The 25053-nt window shown below is 38.7% G+C and overlaps 2 protein-coding genes across 3 annotated transcripts in view; both read right to left on the bottom strand.

Moving 5' to 3' along the window:
- Positions 1–594: 594 nt before the first annotated feature.
- On the bottom strand, positions 595–10923 carry slc25a38a (solute carrier family 25 member 38a). The gene is made up of 9 exons (XM_084111813.1): positions 10854–10923; positions 10702–10768; positions 10381–10442; positions 7087–7199; positions 6920–7004; positions 5961–6140; positions 5197–5365; positions 3315–3481; positions 595–1124 (listed from the first exon to the last, which is right to left on the bottom strand). Exons 3-9 carry the CDS (start codon positions 10393–10395, stop codon positions 1002–1004), a joined length of 852 nt encoding a protein of 283 aa, XP_083967939.1. The 5' UTR covers positions 10396–10442; positions 10702–10768; positions 10854–10923; the 3' UTR covers positions 595–1001.
- Positions 10924–11888: 965 nt separating this feature from the next.
- Positions 11889–25053, bottom strand: part of myh9b (myosin, heavy chain 9b, non-muscle) — a 55465-nt gene continuing 42300 nt past the window's right edge. For both annotated transcript variants that reach the window (XM_084098824.1, XM_084098825.1), the window contains 10 exons: positions 24621–24833; positions 21931–22143; positions 21412–21573; positions 20603–20731; positions 20380–20468; positions 19946–20069; positions 15358–15566; positions 14789–14897; positions 14529–14701; positions 11889–13304 (listed from right to left, as the gene is read on the bottom strand). In XM_084098824.1, the coding sequence (XP_083954950.1) occupies positions 13196–13304; positions 14529–14701; positions 14789–14897; positions 15358–15566; positions 19946–20069; positions 20380–20468; positions 20603–20731; positions 21412–21573; positions 21931–22143; positions 24621–24833 (1530 nt within the window). In that variant the 3' untranslated portion in view covers positions 11889–13195. The remainder of the gene's footprint in view (positions 13305–14528; positions 14702–14788; positions 14898–15357; positions 15567–19945; positions 20070–20379; positions 20469–20602; positions 20732–21411; positions 21574–21930; positions 22144–24620; positions 24834–25053) is intronic.

Here is a 25053-nt window from a genome sequence, read left to right as displayed (position 1 = left end):
GCCTACATGGAAACCGAGGACAAAACTGGCTGGGTCCCAGTTAGATAGCCCAGGTCAAACCCATTTGGGCCCCACATGGCTGTGCTGGCTGGGTATTGTCAAAACGATCCAGTTCACACGGATCCGCGAAAACGACTAAAAACGCTGTATTCTGCTGCCAGACCATTAGATGGCGATGAAACACTACAGACTGAACACGTAATACGCATACATGACGTCATCGTCTCCAGATTCACGTGTTTGTTGTTTGCACGGAGACGTGCAAAAACGTGCGTTTTCACATTTGTGTTTCAAAACTTTGCGTTTTCAGGCACCCGAAACGCCGTTGTCGTGTAAACAAACGGCCAAAACGCATAAAAAGTTTGTTTTTAGTTGAACATGGTGTCGTGATTATTACGGGGGCCGTTTGAGTTGAGTGTTTTCTTGCAGATCATCCCTCATTTCTTCCTGATCGTCACATTCAGCATTCAAATGATTTGAATAAGGAGGGATTGTGTGAATGCAGGGTAAGTGAAGAAGCCCCGCCCTTTGTTCTCGCAGAAGCCGTTGCACTTGGATATACATCACAATAGGGAAGAAAAAAATGATCACAAATTCTGTTTCATGTTGGCTTTAATAATAATTTGACTCAAACAACATATCAAGTTAACCTGACAATCATAACCTGCAACATAATACTATAAAATCAAACAGATTATGACTGTCTTAAAGCAGTTCATGATACAACACTGTATAAAAATGTTATAAGCAGCGTAATTTACTCAAAAACAGACAAGCTGAGCTGACATATAAAAGTGCGTTTCAAAGCTAAATATCTGTGTTCAAGACGTTTTTCACTTCAGTTCACCATGATTGAGAATCAAAGCAGTTTGTGATGATCAAACAGCTCAATTTCTCTGGACCCACATGATCCTCACCATGTAGGACCTCAGAGTCAAACACTGAAACATCAGACGTCCCGTGTGAAGATCTCGATCAGAGCGTGATGTGTTTGATCGTTTTCAGGACTGGAGGCCCATCTGAGCCATCAGCTGCTCGTACACCGCCCAGGCCATTGCCGCCATCATGGTTCTCCTCAGAGAGCGAGGAACCGCACCGCGGAAAAACCCCACCAACCCTTGATCCTGAAAGACAGACAGAGGCATCACTTCAATTAGTTTTATTTGAATATTTTAGGTACAGTAATTTTGTTGTGTGTGTTTGTGAAAAAATTAGCATATTGTGATAAAGTTCATTATTTTCCATAATGTAATGATAAAAATTAAACTTTCATATATTTTAGATTCATTGCACACCAACTGAAATATTTCAGGTCTTTTATTGTTTTAATACTGATGATTTTGGCATACAGCTCATGAAAACCCAAAATTCCTATCTCAAAAAATTAGCATATCATGAAAAGGTTCTCTAAACGAGCTATTAACCTAATCATCTGAATCAACTAATTAACTCTAAACACCTGCAAAAGATTCCTGAGGCTTTTAAAAACTCCCAGCCTGGTTCATTACTGAAAACCGCAATCATGGGTAAGACTGCTGACCAGAAGGCCATCATTGACACCCTCAAGCAAGAGGGTAAGACACAGAAAGAAATTTCTGAACGAATAGGCTGTTCCCAGAGTGCTGTATCAAGGCACCTCAGTGGGAAGTCTGTGGGAAGGAAAAAGTGTGGCAAAAAACGCTGCACAACGAGAAGAGGTGACCGGACCCTGAGGAAGATTGTGGAGAAGGACCGATTCCAGACCTTGGGGGACCTGCGGAAGCAGTGGGCTGAGTCTGGAGTAGAAACATCCAGAGCCACCGTGCACAGGCGTGTGCAGGAAATGGGCTACAGGGCACGCATAATGGGCACGGGTATGCCCATAATGGGCATAATGGGCACGCATTCCCCAGGTCAAGCCACTTTTGAACCAGAAACAGCGGCAGAAGCGCCTGACCTGGGCTACAGAGAAGCAGCACTGGACTGTTGCTCAGTGGTCCAAAGTACTTTTTTCGGATGAAAGCAAATTTTGCATGTCATTCGGAAATCAAGGTGCCAGAGTCTGGAGGAAGACTGGGGAGAAGGAAATGCCAAAATGCCTGAAGTCCAGTGTCAAGTACCCACAGTCAGTGATGGTCTGGGGTGCCATGTCAGCTGCTGGTGTTGGTCCACTGTGTTTTATCAAGGGCAGGGTCAATGCAGCTAGCTATCAGGAGATTTTGGAGCACTTCATGCTTCCATCTGCTGAAAAGCTTTATGGAGATGAAGATTTCATTTTTCAGCACGACCTGGCACCTGCTCACAGTGCCAAAACCACTGGTAAATGGTTTACTGACCATGGTATTACTGTGCTCAATTGGCCTGCCAACTCTCCTGACCTGAACCCCATAGAGAATCTGTGGGATATTGTGAAGAGAAAGTTGAGAAACGCAAGACCCAACACTCTGGATGAGCTTAAGGCCGCTATCGAAGCATCCTGGGCCTCCATAACACCTCAGCAGTGCCACAGGCTGATTGCCTCCATGCCACGCCGCATTGAAGCAGTCATTTCTGCAAAAGGATTCCCGACCAAGTATTGAGTGCATAACTGAACATAATTATTTGAAGGTTGACTTTTTTTGTATTAAAAACACTTTTCTTTTATTGGTCGGATGAAATATGCTAATTTTTTGGATTTTTGGTTTTTCTTTACTTTTTTGCCAAAATCATCAATATTAAAACAATAAAAGGCTTGAACTACTTCAGTTGTGTGTAATGAATCTAAAATATATGAAAGTCTAATGTTTATCAGTACATTACAGAAAATAATGAACTTTATCACAATATGCTAATTTTTTGAGAAGGACCTGTATATGTGTCTGTACTGTATGCATATATATATATATATATATATATGGACGACAAACCTGTGAATTTATTTTAAAAATCTCTCATTCAAGTTCAAGGGGCTCAAACAAAATCTACAGACTTTTTTTTCTATATTTTCGGAATTTGTGGAATGAGGAACGCAAAAATTCAAATGTGAAGAGGGTCATTTTTAAGATTCAAACAGAACTGTTTATTTAAGCGTCAAAAACAGAGCAGGAAACTACTAGCCGATGGCGGAAGTGTTTGGGGAAACCTGTATGAACATAATCAGATGCAGTTCTAGCTTGTAATGACTAATCTATCTAATGATTATTAATGCACTATATTACAGTAATATCTGCCTTGCATCATGTCTATAAAACCCCTCAATCATGGTTAAATCACAGTAACATACAGCCTCTCATAGAAGCCAAGTGCCAGTCTGAGGCAGCAGAGAGAGGTGCATGTTGGGAGACAGCATCTGTTACCTTGTAAATGTATCGCAGCACATCTGATGTCCTGCTGAAGACGTCTGGGCTCACTTGAACATGAGTCTTCACCACATCCGCCGGCTGGGTCACGACGGAGGCCAGGACGCCGGCCAGAACCCCACAGCTGAAGTTAGCCAGCGGAGCGTAAGACGACTGACTGATCTCTGAGAGAGAAACAGTTTATCAGTGCAGACTGTTACACAATGAAGGAATGACTGGACAGCTCTCTTATCTCATATGGAGAAACATTTCCACATCATGAGCAATATTCCTGTTACCTGTTATCACAGCGAACCTCTCAAGGTTCTGAGAAAAAAATGTCCCAAAAGGACATGGGGATGGAAAAAATATGAGATGGGAGGAAAAACTGAATTTCTTTTTTGTTTACTTGCAATTTTTGCTTTCCTATGAGAAACTTTGCGGTCACTCGTAACAACTGCGTTCCCTAAGAAATTTTGTGTTTGCTCACAAAAATTCTGCATTTCTTCGAGATATTTTGCAACAATTGCGTGTTTATATCTCACAATTCTGAGAAAATAAATCAGAATTGCGATATATAAACTCCCAATTGCAAAAAAAAGTCAGAATTGCGAGAAAAAAGACAGAATTGCGAGAAAAAGCAAGAATTGCAAGGGAAAAAAAAAAAGTTAGAATTGCGAGATATAAACTCCCAATTGCAAGTAAAAAGTCAGAATTGTTAGAAAAATGTCAGAATTGCGAGACATAAACTGGCAGTTGCGAGAGAATAAATCAGAATTGCAATATATAAACTCCCATTTGCAAAAAATGTCAGAATTGCGAGAAAAATGTCAGAATTATGAAAAAAAGACAGAATTGCAAGAAAAAAAGTTTGAATTGTGAGATATAAACTCGCAATTGCGAGAGAAAAAAATCTGAATTGCGAGATAAGTCGCAATTATCTTTTAAATTGCTTTATTCCCAAGAAACGTTGGATTTGGTTGCAATTTTTTTTTTTGCGTTCCCCTGAGAAACGTTGCATTTGTTCGCAAAACTTCTGCGTTCCTTCAAGATATTTTGCAACAATTGCGTGTTTATATCTCACAATTCTGAGAAAAGAAATCAGAATTGCAATATATAAACTCCCATTTGCAAAAAAAAGTCAGAATTGCGAGAAAAAGCCAGAATTGCAAGAAAAAAAAGTTAGAATTGCGAGATATAAACTCGCAATTGCAAGTAAAAAGTCAGAATTGCGAGAAAAGTCAAAATTGTGAGACATAAACTGGCAATTGCGAGAAAAGAAATCAGAATTGCGATATATAAACTCCCAACTGCAAAAAATCAGAATTGCGAGAAAAAAAGTCAGAATTGCGAGAAAAAAGTCAGAATTGCAAGATAAAGCCAGAATTGCAAGAAAAAGCCAGAATTGCAAGAAAAAGCCAGAATTGCAAGTAAAAATTCAGAATCGCGAAAAAAACGTCAGAATTGCGAGATAAGTCGCAATAATCTTTTAAATCGCTTTATTCCCGAGAAACATTGCATTTGCTTGCGATTTTTTTTTGCGTTCCCCTGAGAAACGTGGCATTTGTTCGCAAAACTTGCGTTCCACTGAAAAACTCATAAGATTTGAGTACAGCAAGAAATTTTGCATTTGCTCACAAAATCATTGCGTTCCCCTGAGAAAGTCACATTTGCTTGCAAAAATTTGTTTTGTGAGCAAACTAATAATATAATTTCCTCCCATGACACGAATGTTCCAGCGCAAAAAAAAAAAAAAATTCCTAACTTTCTTTCTATAAAATAATTATGAGCCAGATGTTTCTTGGTAAAATGAACCCTTTAAGCTGCTAAAATTCTATTGAATCAAACACATATTTGACGCACATGTAGTGTATATCACACTCTCAGTGTGTGTTCAGACCTGGTGGCAGTGAGTATTTGGCCTGGCTGTAGATCATGACGTATATCCCGGAGAACGGTGCGTCTCTGAGCAGTGTGGCCGTCAGACCGGAGAACAGGGCCTTGGGTCCCTCCGTCCGGAACACGGACCGCAGCGCTCCTGACACACTGCTGTACTGATAGCGGCCGCTCTGAAACACACACACACACACACATCATGGTTTCACACTCTCTCATGAGGCCGATCTACACTAGTGTTCAAGAGTTAGTAAGATATTTCAATGTTTTTTAAGGAAGTCTCTTCTGCTCAACAAGGCTGCATTGATATTTGATCAAAATACAGTAAAACACTCAAATATTATTACAATTTAAAATAGCTGTTTTCTATGTGAATATAGAGTAAACTGTAATGTATTCCTGTAAAACAAAGCTGAATTTTCAGCATCATTACTCCAGTCTTCAGTGTCACATGATCCTTCAGAAATCATTATAATATGATGATTTGATGCTCAAGAAACATTTATTATTATCAATGTTGAAAACAGATAATATTTTTGTGTAAACTGATACATTTTATGTTTCAGCATTCTGTGACGAATAGAAAGTTCAAATAACAGCATTTATTTGAAACCGCAATCTTATGTAACTTTATAAATGTGTTTACTGTCACTTTTGATCAACTTAATGCGTCCTTGCTGAATAAAAAGAATTTTGAAAAATAAAATGCACATTTTGAATGCTAGTGTATTGATTTGTATTTATCTACACACATGCACACACACACACCTCGAAGCGTGTTTTGATGACAGTGACGGGCAGCATGCAGACGCCGGCCACACATCTGGCTCCGGCTCCCAGCAGCACTGAATGCAGGGGCCCCGGGGCCCCGTCAGCGAAAAAATGCTGCTTTAGTGTGAAATACGTGCTGAAGTAGATCCCGACTCCTGGAATACAGCGCACAAACGACTGCGGAGAGAGAAACAGAGAATATAATAGGGCTGCACAATTAATCGCAATGAAACCGTGCGAGATTTGGCAAAAGGCTGCGATTATTTTATGCCCAGTTTGTCAGTGCAGAACGGCTGATCGGTAGTAAACGCTCCATCTGAACACCAGAGGGCATCACACACACACACACCCCATATATCCATCTGAACACCAGAGGGCGTCTCACACACACACACACACACACACACACACACACCACATATCCATCTGAACACTAGAGGGCGTCTCACACACACTCCACATATGTCCCGCCGCAGAAGTACGTATTCCAGGAAACCCCTATCGCTGTATCTGAATAAACAGAAGATTGAAGCGCTTTGATTATACATGACTAATAAACACACGACTGCCTTATTCTGTGTAAGACTCATCATCTCACAGAAGGAGGAACTCAGCTCTCGTTATGAAGTGAGTTTGGAGTAAAAGCATGTTATTAAATTTTGTCTTTTGTTGTACAAGAGGTTCATAAATGCTTCTCATGTTTGGAAAGATGTTTGACTTAGATGTTGGAAAGACTCAAACTCAGTGCTTTCAGATGGAGCAGCGTTTACAGAGCTGTACGTCACTGACAAGCTGCACATAAAAAATAATCACAGCCTTTGCGATTTCATAATCACAATAAGCCAAATCGGTTTAAGTGTGATTACATGTAAATTGCGATTAATCGTGCAGCCCTAGGATATAACCACACAATCAAACATAACAGAAGTATCGTCTCGGATGAGTGTGACACTCACAGGTGAGACGCCTCTCCACAGTCCCAGGAGCTTCTCGGTCCGCAGGACACTCACAAACACCTCCACCATGCCGACCCGACCCGACCTGAAGCACAGAACACAGTTCAGTCACACTTCCCTTAGCCAGACTGAAGCGGTCCTCGACCCCGTCCTGTGTGTGCACTGACCCGGGCTGTAGCGTCTGCAGGCGCGTCTTCAGCAGGTCCAGGGGCTGGAAGAGCAGTGTGGAGCACGTCCCGCTCAGAGAGCCACACATGAACGCCTTCAGGGCCGGATGAGCCTGAAACAGGGTTAAACATGCATAAACAGTCAGTCAAAAACTGCTCTGATCATATCGGTTTAAATAATTCTGATTATGGTAAAAAAAAAATAAAAAAAAAAATTGTGTTTATAAAAATAATAATTAATATTAATATTAATATTAATATATATATATATATATATATATATATATATATATATATATATATATTTATTTATTTATAAAACATTTTTTTTTAAAGATATAGATATATATATATATATATATATATATATATATATATATATATATATATATATATATATATATATATATATACATACACACACATTTTATTTATAGATCCATTTTAAAAGAGTGCTAAAACTAATTAAAATTAAAATAAAAATGGAAAATATAAAAAAAACTAATTCAAAATATTAATAAAAACTATAATAGTATATTAGTTATACTAAACTTAAGCCATAACATTTTTTGCTACTTGAAATAAAAATTTAATTAAATATAAATAAAATCAGCTAGTCAACATTTCTCAGTTTACTTGTTTTAAATTTTATGAAATGAAGTAATGAAATACATATTTTATATAATATATAGCAATGTTTATATATATATATATATATATATATATATATATATATACTAATTCCAAATCTTAATATCTACCAATGATATGAAAATAACACTGTTACACATTAGTTTTAGGTGTGGTGTATTTTGGCCATCATAGACACACCGATCAATGAAATGATTTCATGAGTGAAAGATATGAATGTGATGATGTAATGCATGACCCAGCAAAGATTCAGTTCTGCTAGACTTTAACTGAAGCTTCTCGCCTGTGTGTCTGTCTACCGTTTAACCAAACGCTTCACACGGACCAATCAGAATGCAAAAAACGAGAGGCTTGGCTAAATCCCACCCCTTCAGAGGATTAACAAAAAAATTGGCAGTCTGCTTCACTTCTGCAAACGCTTGAAGTAAACAACAACAAACTCTGTATAATCAACCTGTTCAGGCCTTTAACTGCATATTACAATCACTCTATATGATCAAATGCACTGAACATGTTAAACCCCATGGTTTGAAATGTGACAGTCCTCCAGCCACTGTGATATGGCACAGTCAAAGCTAACTATCTGCCATATCACTAACAAGATAACATGACTGATATGACCCTGTAGAAACAGGGCAAGTTGATGTGACCGGATCGAGTCAGAGGTCAGAGTTCAGAGGGAAACTGCAGAACAGACAAAATGATACATTTCAACTAAACTGAATGTCCAGTTTTGCGTTATGTAGTGTATAGCCTACTTTCTGTTGCATACATTATACTGTAGAAGGTTGCAGGTGAATGAGAAAGGAGGAAAAAACAATATTTCAATAGATTTCAATTAGGGCTGCACGTTTTCAAGTTTTTCATTAACCAGTTAACCGAGGCCCTTAGCGGTTAATACTCGGTTAACCATAGTGTGTGCGCCGCAACCCCGAGAAAGGCGTAATTTGCGGGTGGGACGGGTGGGACATGTCCCCACCACTATTTTCTAAGGTCGCCACCACTTTTGAAACATCTCGCGGCACGAATGTACCAATACAAAAACAAAACATCTCCAGTTAACTAGCAGAGCATTCATTTATTTCGTTTTTTAAATAAGAGGTGATCTAGCGCTGAAATGTGTTGTTTTTTAAATCAACTGATCAAAGTGCTCGTTGCCGCTGCGATCAGTGGCGCGGATACTATGTTTGTTTCTGAAGTATACCTAAGCACTGCATTGCAATACTTGCATTTTGCCCTGTCATTCTCGATTTTAAAGTGCTCCCACGCTGTGCTTTTCTTTGCCCGCTTCATTAGAAAACTGGTCATGACTACTTCTTGTGGACATTACAAATGTCTGGGAGCGCTCTAGCGGTCTCTGGTGGTGCAAAAATGTATTACAACTAAATTCAATGCACGCCATTGATGCCACTTAACCGAGCAAAATGTTTCACTCGGTTACGCAATTTTTAACGGTTAATCGGTTAACCATGGACACCCTTAATTTCAATGTTCTCTTGCAAACTTGAATTGTCGTGAGAAACTGCGTTCGCTAACAAAACTATTTCGTTCATCTGTTAAACTTTGCGTTGACTCTTAAAACTCTTGCGTTCCCCTGTGAAACTTTGCGTACATCTGATAAACTTTTCGTTCGCTTACAGAACTCTTGCGTTCCCCTGAGAAACTTAGCGTTCATCCGAGAAACTTTGCGTTCCCCTGAGAAACTCTTCGTTCGTTCTCAAAACTCTTCGGTTCACCTGAGAAACTCTGCGTTCACCTGATAAACATAGCGTTCATCCGAGAAACTTTTTGTTAGCTTACAAAACTCTTGCGTTCCCCTGAGAAACTTAGCGTTCATACAAGAAACTTTGCTTTCATCCGAGAAATTTTGCATTTATCTGTGAATAATTTGCATTCATCCGAGAAACTTTGCATTCTTCCAAGAAAAGGAAACTTTTCATTCCCCCGAGAAACTTTGCGTTTATCTGAGAAACTTTGCGTTCATCTGATCCAAGAAACTTTTCGTTCACTCTCAATGCTCTTGCATTCCCCTGAGAAACTTTGCGTTCATCCAAGAAACTTTTCGTTCATCTGATAAACTTTGTTCGCTCTCAAAACTATTGCCTTCCCTTGAGAAACTTTGCGTTCATCTGATAAAATTTTCGTTCGCTTACAAAACTCTTGCGTTCATCCGCTAAACTTTGCGTTCATCCGCTAAACTTTGCGTTCGTCCGCTAAACTTTGCGTTCGTCCGCTAAACTTTGCGTTTGCTCTCAAAACGCTTGCGTTCCCGAGAAACTTTGCGTTTATCTGAGAAACGTTTCGTTCCCCCGAGAAACTTTGCGTTCATCTGATAAACTTTTCGTTTGCTTACAAAACTATTGCGTTCCCCTGAATAAACTTTGCGTTCCCCTGAAAAACTTTTTGTTCGCTCTTAAAACTCTTGCATTCCCCTGATAAATTTTGTGTTCATCTGATAAACTTTGCGTTTATCTGAGAAACTTTTTATTAATCTGAGAAACTTTTCGTTCACTCTCAAAACTACTGCGTTCCCCTGATAAACGTTTCGTTCGTCTGAAAAACCTTTCGTTCGCTCTTAAAACTCTTGCGTTCTCATGTAGCCTATAACAGGTTTGCAAAAAGCAATAAAACACACAGACTTACCAGCAAGAACTCCATGTTGTTTGAGATGATCAGTAAGTTGGTCCTTGAGAGCAGCTCAGCTTCTGAAAACACCAGTGATCTGAGAATGAATTACTGACCGCATCTATTTAATTTCACACAAACTAACATCACCTGTTTCTCTCAACACACACACACACACACACACACACTCACGCGGTGCTTATTATTCTATCAGTGTATGCACCGTGCCTCTCATTCATGCGCGCGCTTCCCACGTGAGGTGCACGTTCATTTGGTTCTGACTGATGTTTTAAGCCAGAAAAAGTAACAGCTTATACGGAATTATAAAGATCAGCTCACCTCTTCTAGTCTATGATCCGCGGCGGGTGTTCATCATTCTGGGAAATAGGGTTTCCAATTAATGTTGCTGCAAAGGTGAAAAATATTCCCAGATGACCTCGATGGGTATAGCTTAGAAATAAAAAGTAATACAACAACAATAATAATAATACCGAAAAGAAACAGAAGATGAGGCGATCACACACCGGACATCAGTCGGTTCAGTAGCACTGTCAGTCTGTCCGTGCACGCGCTTCACAGGTAGGTATTAAAGAAAGGGGCGGGGCCTGGTGAAGGTGTGCTATACACTAAATCTGATTGGCCCATTACCAGCTAGCGGTTGCAAGACAGTGCCCAAATGTAACAGTTGAGAAATAATGTTCTCTCACACAAGAAAATAATAGTAATAAAAATGATCTCAGTGAAACACAATCATAAACACACTGATTTATAAATTCGCTTCAATGAAAAGCAGATAAATACGCTAAAAACGGCTCTTTCTGGATTAGTGCGCGCTCTCGTGGCAGAACTCAGTACAACTGATATCAGAACTGATATCAGTCAGTCAGAACTGGCTGTGTACCATTTAATATGAACATACTGTTCGGGACAGGTAGCCTACCGTGTTGCAACTCTCCTTTTGAAAACCATTTTCATCAGTAATTTATTAAAATGCTATAACGTAATTCACGGTGAACATAAATATGTAATACTGATTCAAATTAGGTTCCGTTCACATACTTTTCAAAATGGATTAATCTGCCTAGCAACAATGCAGCGACGAGTTCTAGACGCGCGGGCTTTTTTCAAGAGAGAGAAAAAAAGTATGTTTTGCCAATAAATACAGTTGTTGTATTTTCTTGTATACTTTAATATTTGTAACAAACTCTCCTTTTTTTGTTAATTAAAAAAATATTTTGCCAATACATGTTTGGTGAGAAAAATAGATGAAAGAAATGCTGAGGTAGGGAACAATGGTTATGTTTCACATTCAGATTCTAAGCATTTATTTTGTTTGTTGCTCTATTCATTTGATGTTAAAGTTCATTACTTTATAGGGCTACATCTATTATGTGGTACAGCAAATTGCTGAAATTAGTGGGTTGAGCAGTCCATTTTACTATTTAAATTCAGTTTATGGACCTTGTTTTGTAGCTAGAATAAAAAAGAAAAGAAAAAAAGATCAAGTCAAGAGACATACACTTAAAGCGGTTTTGGAAAAGCCATTTTATTGCATATCATTATAACGATTTATGACAAATCTCTCCAGATATCATTTAGGAGCTGCAGAGAGAGAACATAACAACATCACAAAGTCATTACTGGGAGACAATGAGAATGAGAGAGAAAAATGCTCTACGTATCCATACATAATCAGTAATAGTACATTTCTCTCACTTCCCAGCAGTGTGAGCGGAAAAGCAGAAACTGAGCACTAGCTTCGAGGAGTGAGATCGCCAACCCCATAAAATCCTCAACAGAATAATCTCTGCCTTTCTGAGAGAAACCCCGAAAGAGAAATCCAATACAGATTGCGGAATAATCAAATATGATGTCAGAGAGTTTTAAACGTGATCAGAGGTAGCCACGGAAACCGTTCCATATTTCAAAAACTCCTGCCAAACGGTGGATTCCCGCCCTGCGAAGCCGTGCTCAGAGTTTACAGTGTGTATGTGTGTGAGAGAAACCGTCAACCCATCCACCCTTCATGCCCTGAACATTAATAAAGACACATATACTTGAAGGAAAAGAGGATCAGAAAATATCCAAATAGTAGATTTAAGGCGATAGTGCATAGTCTAAATGAGTTCGTGCATTGCCTACTCTGTCTTTATTCCTTCAATCTGCAGCAACAGTGCGAAAAACACACACCTTTTATTGCTCAGAACAAACACACAAATCTTTCCCCATTTCATGTGCATATATGGTGACAATCTCTAATATTTTCCGTGCTGGTTTGAATTACTAAATGCCTTATTTGTGTGTAAAGCCCAGAAAGCGTTAACTGTATGATACTATCTGTAATTATCATCACAATCTCTTATTAACCAGCAGAGGCGCAAGCGCTATGTTCATCCTTATACCATTATAAAAACTTACGAATAAAATACAGTTGTGTAGAAAGCAACGTCGCTTTGGTCCCCTTCAAATAAGTTCTTTCTTCACTTTTTTTTTTTTACTCATTTTTTTTCTTTTACTTCACTTAGAAAAATAGATCCAGAATCGGGACTATCATTGAGGGAATGTGTCCTTACAAAAAATATCATTCCGCTCTTTTCTAATCTAGACGATGACATGAAAACACGAATTTGGTCCTCAGTGCGAGTGAAGCTGTCGAGTGTGATTGTCAAGAGAACCATTGTGTGTGTTTTTTTTAATACACTATGGCACTAAAATAACGATAATATAAAAAGACGAGAAGGAATCTCTGAGTTTTCCTGGACGTTATCGTCCGAGACGTGTGTGTGTGTGTGTGTGTGTCTGTGTGTGAGGGAACGCTGCGGTTCGGCTTCTTTCACTCTGGTTTGGGTTCGGGGGTTTCGCTCTTGGCCTCTGGGTCTTCATCGCTCTCGATTCCCGAGCGGCTGACGATGCGACGCATGGTGAAGGGTAAATCGCCACGCCTGGACACAGAAACACACATTTCAATGTCAGATATGCATTTGATCACATATGCAAGCAAGCCTCTGGGATACTGACCCTCTGGTGACTTGTCCTGAAAACTAAAAAGAAAAAGTATAGGAAAATTCTGGAAGCTTGTTACACGGAATGCAACTTTTTGTTTTCTTTATTTTATCTCATTGCGACTTTAATTTCATAAATTCAAGACTTTCTTTCTTGCAACTGCGTGATATAAAGTCGCAATTAACTTTTAAATTGTTTTATTCCGTGGCGGAAACAAGATCAGATAAAAAAAGAACAATAGAAAAATTACTAATAGTTGAACATAATTGGAATGTATTTTTGGATTTATTGTATACATAAATAAAGCGGAGAATGTATTAATTTATATGATTAATATAATAAATCAGGAAACTAGATGAGGTAAAATCAACCATGCGTATGAGTTGACATTCCCTTCATTTGTGCTTGTGTGAACCACTATTATAGTTTTTATTTTTATATTTTCAATTTAATTTTCAAGTTTTAGTAATTTTATTCCATTTGTCATTTTTATTAAATTAAAAAATGTTAAATGTCTAAATAGTTTGTATTAATTTTAATTTCAGTATTAGTTTAGTATCAAAAGTTAAAGTAAACCAAATTGAGAAATGCTGCCTTTGCTAGCTAGCTGATTTTGTACCTATAATTTAAAATGACGAGAGTAACCGATGTGGTTTAGCTGTGCTGTTCTTGCGCACCTGAGTCTGCTCTGTCACTTACAGTGTAAGCCTTCTTTACTTAGGCTCATTTGATTTACTTTATTGTTGTGAACATAAGGTAACACTTTATTTTACAGTGTCCTTGTTACATATGTTAATAACAGTAAATTATGCATAATTACATGAAACTAACCCTCAACCAAACCATAATCCTACCCTTACCCTATAGTAAGTACATGTTGTTGCTTAATATTACTGAGTACTTAAATATATAATTACATTGTAACAATGACACCTTAAAATAAAGTGTAACCAAATATGATATAACCAAAATATAACGTACCATATTTTGATGGCAAAAGGTGACTGAAATCTAAACTTGTTATCTCAAATAACCACAATGTACCGTTTATAGTTTTAGTTTACAGCAACCCTGATGTGAACGTGCAGTAATTCCGAGATGAAATGTCTCAGTACGTGTCATCAGTCGTGATGAATAATTGCAGCTGTGGTGTTGTTGCGCACCTGAGTTTGCTCTTCAGACTGTTGACCTCGCGGTTCATGGCGTCGGCCGATTCGGTGGCGTCCTCCAGCTCTCTCTGCAGTTTCCTGCGGTTGGCGTTCGCTCGCTGCGCCTCCTCCTCCGCCTCCTCCAGCTGACGCTTCAGCTGCTTCATGCGGCTGTTCAACTTGTCCGACTGCAAACAATCACAACCAGCGTCACAATCTGCTCAAACTTGCTGCGGTGGTGTAATGTGCACAGAGATGTAGAGAGCGTGCGTCACCTGGTCTTTAAACTGCTCGGAGTTGCGTCTCTCGTCGTCCACCTGCAGAATCACCTCCTTCAGCTTCTTCTCTGTACGACGCACCAGTTTGGACGCCTGCTGCCGCTCTCTATACACACACACACACATCATACACAGTCAGTCCAGTGCTTTTACTGTCAATAGAAATACACATTTATGTCTACAAATAAAAATGCATCCAAGTTAGTATGTAGTGGTACATAGTAGGGGTGTCACAATATATCGCAATACAAAAATGCAACTATGTATCGTGGATGGTGACAATCTATATTGTGTATAGTACTATTACTACGCGATAGTACTACTATTATGTATAATAATGCAATAATGCAATGGGGGAATATTTCTGGGTCCTGATAATGCCAAATGTCTGTTACCAGTAAAAAGTGGCCAACATTATTTTAAATATATCTAGTCAGTGACAGAGTAAAGCATATTAATCTACAATAATTCTGTATTTTCAGCTTCAGAATCATGAATATTGTTATTCTGGCGTCTCTATTGTCCTGTGCTTTGGGTTTAAATAAAAACGGCCAGTTTCCCCTCACTTGGTCTCGACGTCGAGCTGCTCCTCCAGCTGAACGATCTTGGCCTCCAGGGCGGCGATGGTGGCCTTGTACTTGCTCTTCACGGCTCCCTCCAGTTCAGTCAGTTTGAGCTTCAGCTCCTTGTTCTGCCGCTCCATCTGTGATCGAGCGCCTTCCAGGCGTTGTGTGGTGCTGCGCTCGGCCGTCAGTTCCACGTTTATCTGGTCCGTCTACAGACAAACAAGAGATACAGATATTCTTAGACATTTCGTAGATACAGAACACGTTTTTTTTTTCAACTTTTACAGACAAACGAGAGCGATATTCGTAGACATTTCGTAGACAAAGAACACGTTTTTTAATCTTTCGTCCGTCTACAGACAAACAAGAGATATTCGTAGACATTATAGACACAGAACACGTTTTTTAATCTTTCGTCCATCTAAAGAGAAACGAGAGATATTTGTAGACATTTCGTAGACACAGAATGCGTTTTTTAATCTTTCGTCCGTCTACAGACAAACGAGAGATATTCCTAACATTTCGTAGACACAGAAAAAGTTTTGTATCTTTCGTCCGTCTACAGACAAACAAGAGCGATATTCGTAGACATTTTGCAGACACAGAACACGTTTTGTTAATCTTTCGTCCGTCTACAGACAAACGAGAGATATTCCTAACATTTCATAGACACAGAACACGTTTTTTAATCTTTCGTCCGTCTACAGACAAACGAGAGATATTCCTAACATTTCGTAGACAGAAAAAGTTTTGTATCTTTCGTCCGTCTACAGACAAACGAGAGCGATATTCGTAGACATTTCGTAGACACAACACGTTTTGTTAATCTTCCGTCTGTCTACAGAAAAACGAGAGCAATATTCGTAACATTTCGTAGACATTTCGTAGACACAACACGTTTTGTTAATCTTCCGTCTGTCTACAGAAAAACGAGAGCAATATTCGTAACATTTCGTAGACACAGAACACGTTTTTATAATCTTTTGTCCGTCTACAGACAAACGAGAGCAATATTCGTAACATTTCGTAGACACAGAACACGTTTTGTTAATCTTTCATCCGCCTACAGACAAACGAGAGCGATATCCGTAGACATTTCGCAGACACAGAACACGTTTTGTTAATCTTTCGTCCGTCTTTAGACAAACGAGAGCGATATTCGTAGACATTTCGTAGACATTTCGTAGACATTTCGTAGACATTTCGTAGACACAACACGTTTTGTTAATCTTCCGTCTGTCTACAGAAAAACGAGAGCAATATTCGTAACATTTCGTAGACATTTCGTAGACACAACACGTTTTGTTAATCTTCCGTCTGTCTACAGAAAAACGAGAGCAATATTCGTAACATTTCGTAGACACAGAACACGTTTTTATAATCTTTTGTCCGTCTACAGACAAACGAGAGCAATATTCGTAACATTTCGTAGACACAGAACACGTTTTGTTAATCTTTCATCCGCCTACAGACAAACGAGAGCGATATCCGTAGACATTTCGCAGACACAGAACACGTTTTGTTAATCTTTCGTCCGTCTTTAGACAAACGAGAGCGATATTCGTAGACATTTCGTAGACACAACACGTTTTGTTAATCTTCCGTCTGTCTACAGAAAAACGAGAGCAATATTCGTAACATTTCGTAGACATTTCGTAGACACAACACGTTTTGTTAATCTTCCGTCTGTCTACAGAAAAACGAGAGCAATATTCGTAACATTTCGTAGACACAGAACACGTTTTTATAATCTTTTGTCCGTCTACAGACAAACGAGAGCAATATTCGTAACATTTCGTAGACACAGAACACGTTTTGTTAATCTTTCATCCGCCTACAGACAAACGAGAGCGATATTCGTAGACATTTCGTAGACATTTCGTAGACACAGAACACGTTTTGTTAATCTTTCGTCCGTCTTTAGACAAACGAGAGCGATATCCGTAGACATTTCGCAGACACAGAACACGTTTTGTTAATCTTTCGTCCGTCTTTAGACAAACGAGAGCGATATTCGTAGACATTTCGTAGACATTTCGTAGACACAACACGTTTTGTTAATCTTCCGTCTGTCTACAGAAAAACGAGAGCAATATTCGTAACATTTCGTAGACATTTCGTAGACACAACACGTTTTGTTAATCTTCCGTCTGTCTACAGAAAAACGAGAGCAATATTCGTAACATTTCGTAGACACAGAACACGTTTTTATAATCTTTTGTCCGTCTACAGACAAACGAGAGCAATATTCGTAACATTTCGTAGACACAGAACACGTTTTGTTAATCTTTCATCCGCCTACAGACAAACGAGAGCGATATTCGTAGACATTTCGTAGACATTTCGTAGACACAGAACACGTTTTGTTAATCTTTCGTCCGTCTTTAGACAAACGAGAGCGATATCCGTAGACATTTCGCAGACACAGAACACGTTTTGTTAATCTTTCGTCCGTCTTTAGACAAACGAGAGCGATATTCGTAGACATTTCGTAGACATTTCGTAGACACAACACGTTTTGTTAATCTTCCGTCTGTCTACAGAAAAACGAGAGCAATATTCGTAACATTTCGTAGACATTTCGTAGACACAACACGTTTTGTTAATCTTCCGTCTGTCTACAGAAAAACGAGAGCAATATTCGTAACATTTCGTAGACACAGAACACGTTTTTATAATCTTTTGTCCGTCTACAGACAAACGAGAGCAATATTCGTAACATTTCGTAGACACAGAACACGTTTTGTTAATCTTTCATCCGCCTACAGACAAACGAGAGCGATATCCGTAGACATTTCGCAGACACAGAACACGTTTTGTTAATCTTTCGTCCGTCTTTAGACAAACGAGAGCGATATTCGTAGACATTTCGTAGACACAACACGTTTTGTTAATCTTCCGTCTGTCTACAGAAAAACGAGAGCAATATTCGTAACATTTCGTAGACATTTCGTAGACACAACACGTTTTGTTAATCTTCCGTCTGTCTACAGAAAAACGAGAGCAATATTCGTAACATTTCGTAGACACAGAACACGTTTTTATAATCTTTTGTCCGTCTACAGACAAACGAGAGCAATATTCGTAACATTTCGTAGACACAGAACACGTTTTGTTAATCTTTCATCCGCCTACAGACAAACGAGAGCGATATTCGTAGACATTTCGTAGACATTTCGTAGACACAGAACACGTTTTGTTAATCTTTCGTCCGTCTTTAGACAAACGAGAGCGATATTCGTAGACATTTCGTAGACATTTCGTAGACACAACACGTTTTGTTAATCTTCCGTCTGTCTACAGAAAAACGAGAGCAATATTCGTAACATTTCGTAGACATTTCGTAGACACAACACGTTTTGTTAATCTTCCGTCTGTCTACAGAAAAACGAGAGCAATATTCGTAACATTTCGTAGACATTTCGTAGACACAACACGTTTTGTTAATCTTCCGTCTGTCTACAGAAAAACGAGAGCAATATTCGTAACATTTCGTAGACACAGAACACGTTTTTATAATCTTTTGTCCGTCTACAGACAAACGAGAGCGATATTCGTAGACATTTCGTAGACACAACACGTTTTGTTAATCTTCCGTCTGTCTACAGAAAAACGAGAGCAATATTCGTAACATTTCGTAGACACAACACGTTTTGTTAATCTTCCGTCTGTCTACAGAAAAACGAGAGCAATATTCGTAACATTTCGTAGACACAGAACACGTTTTTATAATCTTTTGTCCGTCTACAGACAAACGAGAGCAATATTCGTAACATTTCGTAGACACAGAACACGTTTTGTTAATCTTTCATCCGCCTACAGACAAACGAGAGCGATATTCGTAGACATTTCGTAGACATTTCGTAGACACAGAACACGTTTTGTTAATCTTTCGTCCGTCTTTAGACAAACGAGAGCGATATTCGTAGACATTTCGTAGACATTTCGTAGACACAACACGTTTTGTTAATCTTCCGTCTGTCTACAGAAAAACGAGAGCAATATTCGTAACATTTCGTAGACATTTCGTAGACACAACACGTTTTGTTAATCTTCCGTCTGTCTACAGAAAAACGAGAGCAATATTCGTAACATTTCGTAGACATTTCGTAGACACAACACGTTTTGTTAATCTTCCGTCTGTCTACAGAAAAACGAGAGCAATATTCGTAACATTTCGTAGACACAGAACACGTTTTTATAATCTTTTGTCCGTCTACAGACAAACGAGAGCAATATTCGTAACATTTCGTAGACACAGAACACGTTTTGTTAATCTTTCGTCCGTCTTTAGACAAACGAGAGCGATATCCGTAGACATTTCGCAGACACAGAACACGTTTTGTTAATCTTTCGTCCGTCTTTAGACAAACGAGAGCGATATTCGTAGACATTTCGTAGACATTTCGTAGACACAACACGTTTTGTTAATCTTCCGTCTGTCTACAGAAAAACGAGAGCAATATTCGTAACATTTCGTAGACACAGAACACGTTTTTATAATCTTTTGTCCGTCTACAGACAAACGAGAGATATTCCTAACATTTTGTAGACAGAGAACAGGTTTAGTTAATCTAGTGTGTCGGACCTGCAGCAGGGATCTCTTCAGCCGATCGTTCACCAGCTCTGTGTTGTTCTGCTCCTCCTCCAGTTCCTCCTCCAGCTGAGCGATACGAGCCTCCAGACGCCTCCTCTCCTCCGAGCCCAGAGCACTGATCACACACACGTCATTATTATATATTTTCCCATTAGGGAAATCAAATAGAAAAATCGAAACACTGGAAGAATATTAATGTCTTAGTTCAGAATCATATTTTCTTAAAAACTACGTTTTTTAGTCCAAAAAATAATAAAACAGTTGGGCATTTAAAAATAAAGTTTTCAATTGATTTATTGTAAATACAAAAGTCTGTGTTCTTGATAACAATGGAAGATTCTCAGTAGTATTTCCCCCCCCTAAAAATATGTAAATCATCATCACATGCCTGATGTGATAATGACGTGATGTAAATGTTTTCTCACCCTTTAGCGGCCTGGTTGTTGATCTCGTCCTGCAGTTCGTCTCTCTCCTGCTGCGCTTGTCTCTTGGCTCGCTCGGCGGCCGCCAGTTCCTGCAAACGCATCGAGAGACAGAGAGACGTCAGACTGACCCGTGACCCGATGAGCGATGGAGAGAGAGAGAGAGAGAGAGAGAGAGAGAGAGAGGGAGAGAGAGAGAGAGAGAGAGAGAGAGACACACACTGACCTCCTGCAGCTGGATCATCTCGGCCTCCATGCTCTTCACCTTCTTCTCATTCTCTTTGCTCTGTGCCAGAATCTCCTCGCGGGACAGGCGCGTGTCGTCCAGCTCCCTCAGCAGGTCCTTCATCTGAGCCTGAAACGCAACAGCACACACGATCACTCAGATCCACTTGTAGACTGGTTTTGTGGCATAACGTCCATTACAACAGACGATGTGTTAAAATAACTTGTATTAAAGCATTTGCAATGGAGGCAGAATGTGATGCTAGTCTGTACGTCACATGAATTCATCCTTAAAATATGAGTCATTTGAGATGTTATGCAGTATTTTACTATCAGTATTAGTACTTATATAGTAATTTGTTTAATTTTAATATTTTCCATTTTAATTTGGTACATTTTTAGTATGTTTAAATTTTTGTTCTATTGTAATATTTTCCATTTTTAGTATTTAACAAAATTTTGTTTAATTTTGTTACATTTAGTGTATTTAAAAAAAATGTTTTATTTTTTTACTTTCCATTTTAATTTATTACATTTTTTTATTTTTTTTTCAATTTGAGTTAAGTACTTAAACTAAATTAAAATGATAAATGTAGTTAAGACAACTTGCTGAAATATGACTTGTATTTATGCTTTTCAAACAGTGTGTATTTAATGTTTTGTCATGGTTATTCAATGATTAATATTATTTATTTAATTAATTTAATTTGCCTCACCACAGTTTTTGCACACAAAAGGCTAAGTGTGAGTATTTTGAAGAGTTGTTGAGCTCATCACAGGAGTGTGTGTTTTCTGGCGCTGAGGACGAACCTGCACTTTCTTGAGCTGCTTGAGCGCCTCGTCGCGGCTCTTGTTAGCCTGGTCGATGGCGGCCTCCAGCTCTTTCAGGTCCAGCTCCATCTTCTTACGCGCCGCCATCGCCACCGTACGCTGCTTGCGCTCGTCCTCCAGCTCCATCTCCATCTCACGCACCTCAAAACACACACACACAACAACATCAGCCACTGCTGCAACAACTGTACATATGAAACTCTGCTTCTTCATCCAATTAATCGAGGAAATAATCGACAGATTAATTGAGCTATTGTTTATACATGTTCAAATGTTGATTATTTTCATTATTTCCTCGATTAATCAAAATAAAAAAGCCAATTTACACATGTACAGTTTATAGATATATAAACACACACACAGTAAATAAAAAGTGGCATTTTAATCTGAATAATCGAGGAAATAATCGACAGATTAATCGAATAACAAATCATCAATGAAATAATGATAAGTACAGCCGCATGTTTCATCAGTGGAGTGTGTGTGTTGTATTGGCACCTGTTTGACGAGCTGCCTCTTCTTCTCCTCTCCCAGCTCGTCTCGGCCCTGCAGGTCTCGCTCGTACTGAGCCTTCATGGCCTGCATGTTGACCTCCAGACGCAGCTTGGCGTCTTCAGTGGCCTGAAGCTCGTCCTCCAGCTCCTCCAGCTGAGTCTTCATCTCCTCCAGCTGCTGCTCCATCGAGCGCTTCGACTTCTCCAGATCGTGCACCTGAGAGAGAGAGAGAGAAACCGTCAGACTAATGAACTCCAGCCCTGCGTCTCAATGTCCACACTATCCATCCTAAACAGTGTGTGAGATTAGAATAAGTGTGTCCCAAAGCGTAGTGTGTTTAAAAGAGTATGCCAGAAGTCCCAGGATGATCTACTATTCCTGGGATATTCGAAGTGTGGATCCGTGCTCACTATAACAGCTAATATTACCCACAATCCACTGCGCTTTGGAGGAGGAACTACAAACACGAGTAAAAAGTGTTAAAAAATTACAAAACATGGCGGATATGCGCAGTCGATGGTTAAGTAATTCGTAATGCGTTTTCAATATGTTAATTTAAATGGAGTTGTGTCCTGCTTACAGAGAATTAATTGTGGGGTTCCGCAAGGCTCCGTTTTGGGCCCCAAGTTATTTTTGTTATATATAAACGATATTTGTAAAGTATTGGATGTTTTTAATTTCATTCTCTTCGCGGATGATACAACAATTTATTGTTCTGGCCCAAATCTTATAGAGCTTGTGTTGGTGGTAGAGAGAGAATTATATAAACTAAAGAATTGGTTTGATTTGAATAAATTGTCACTAAATTTAAATAAAACGAAATTTATGGTATTTAGTAATAAAGAGATAAATAATGAGATCAGGATCACTATTAACGAAAATGAAATAGAAAGAGTAAATCATATAAAATTTCTTGGAGTAATTTTTGATTGTAAAATGACATGGAAACCGCATATTTTAAACGTTCAAAAGAAAGTATCAAAAACGATTGCAATTTTGTATAAGTTGCAATATATTCTGAACAAAAATGCATTACATTTACTTTATAGTTCATTTGTTACACCATACCTAACGTATGGTATCGAAATATGGGGAAATACATATAAAACTAGAACCAATCCAATTTTCCTATTACAAAAGAAGGTTATCAGATTAATTAATTATGCACCTTACAATTCACCAAGTAATTCACTGTTTCTTCAATCCAAAATTTTGAAGTTGTATGACTTAGTCGATTTGTATACGGCAAAGTTTATTTACCAAGTTAAACATAATAAAATTCCTAAATGCTTGCAAATATAGTTTACCCAGCGAGAAAGTAATTATAATCTCAGAGGACTATGTATATTTAATCAACCACAAGTACATTCTACATCAAGAGAACACTGTTTATCAAATAAAGGAGTTAAATTATGGAATAGTTGCTGTAATGAGTTAAAACAAGCCACGTCTCTTTTTCAGTTTAAAAATATTTACAAGAGAATAACAATGGAAAAATATTCAACAGAATGAAAATTAAATTAAATAGGCTTGCTTCTGGTGTGGACAATGGTTCACTAATGTGTTAATTTTATGAACAGATGTTGTCATTAATGTGCTGCATTTATGATTCTAAAGTTAAGGGCAGGCACAATAAGCTTTAGCTTCTGCCTGCACCTGGTCATCTATTGTGTTTTATGTTTCGAATGATTTGTTTGAATGATCTGTAAATGACCAAACCAAAAAAAAAAAAAAAAAAAAAAAAAGTAGAGGTTTAGATAAAAGGTTTGAGTGACTAATCAAAGTTTAAGCTGATAAATCTGTATGTATATTTATTTAATGTTATCCGTTATATTATATTTAAAGAGGCTACATGTGATTTTCTGAAATTTAAACTCGCGACTGACACCTGTGGCCAAAAAACGGAACTGCTCTTCCTTTCTGCTCGCTCTCGTACGTGCACACTTCACAAGTCATCCGCTGCAAAGAAGTCAATATTATGTTTACAGAGGTAAGAACAGTCAAATACATATATTGTTTGAGAAACTAAGTTTGTTTGCTGACTAGCGGTGGTGGCAGAGTGAACTGAAACGTTTAACATGAACGCGCTTGACGTCACATCCGCAGACAGCGCACGAAAAATCCGACCCGACAGAAAATAGGAAAAATAGGATACAGGCTTATAGGTGCACCCACTGTGAGCTGACAAGGTGTCAGTATGCTCATCAGGAGATGTTTGAGTCATAAATGGTCAAATAAAAAGGCTATTGTTACGTTTATTTTGGGGAAAAAGTTGCATGTAGCCTCTTTAATCTGCAATAACAATGTGGACTTTTATAAAGTTTGGCTATTAACTTTTAAATGTATCATTATGCATTAATATCTCTGCATGAAAGACCCGCAACTGCAGATCAACGTGCTTCTGCATTTCTCTCCGATACGGTAGGAAATTAAATGAAATGAAATGTGGAGGATTTTGACTGTGATAAGATGATTGACAGGCCAGTTTACTGTGACAGGATGTGTGAAACTAAGTAACAGAGAGCAACCGTTAAAGATGCTATAGTATGACGTGATAGTCTGTCCCAAAGCTTGTGTACTCTTCTGCTACACACTCAAAAGTATGCACTTTTACTTCACAATAGAGTGCATAGTTTGAGGGCGTGGAAAAAGCAGGTGAACTGAGGTTTGGTGGAAGTGGAAAAGGCCCTTACGCTCTTGCCCACGTCGTCCTTCGAGGACACCAGGTCCTCCATCTCGGCGCGGAGCAGTTTGTTGGTTCGGTCCAGCTCCTCCTTCAGGTCGGTGACGGCCTCCAGCTCTCGGGCCAGTGCTAACACACGGGTCTCCTTCTCACGGGCCTCGGCCTCGGCCCGGTCACGCTCCTCTGCGTATCGGGAGGAGATCGACTTCTCCTCCGCCAGCATCTGCAAAACACACGCATGTCAGCCACTTAGGTTCAGCTGGAAAACTACTTCCCTTAAACTAAAATAAATACAAGTGTTTTTAATTAAAAACTAATTCATATATTTTAAAAAAAAGGTCATTTACCTGACACAAAATATTTAAAATTGAGTTTATGAAAAATTACATTCCTAAAACTAAACAAACATTTTTTTAAATTAAAAACTACAACAAAAAATGAAC

The sequence above is a fragment of the Abramis brama genome (genome assembly GCF_963993115.1).
Source record: "Abramis brama genome assembly, chromosome: 1".
Classification (NCBI taxonomy): Eukaryota; Metazoa; Chordata; class Actinopteri; order Cypriniformes; family Leuciscidae; genus Abramis; species Abramis brama.
The sequence above is the reverse complement of the archived record's forward strand: the minus strand, read 5'-3'. Positions and strand labels throughout refer to the sequence as shown.

Excerpts from the sequence above, each read along its gene's own strand:
- slc25a38a (XM_084111813.1), bottom strand. Across the intron at positions 5,366-5,960 it reads TCATCAAAACACGCTTCGAG|AGCGGCCGCTATCAGTACAG; the intron begins GTGTGTGTGTGT and ends TGTGTGTTTCAG. Across the intron at positions 1,125-3,314 it reads TGCTGCGATACATTTACAAG|GATCAAGGGTTGGTGGGGTT; the intron begins GTAACAGATGCT and ends TCTGTCTTTCAG.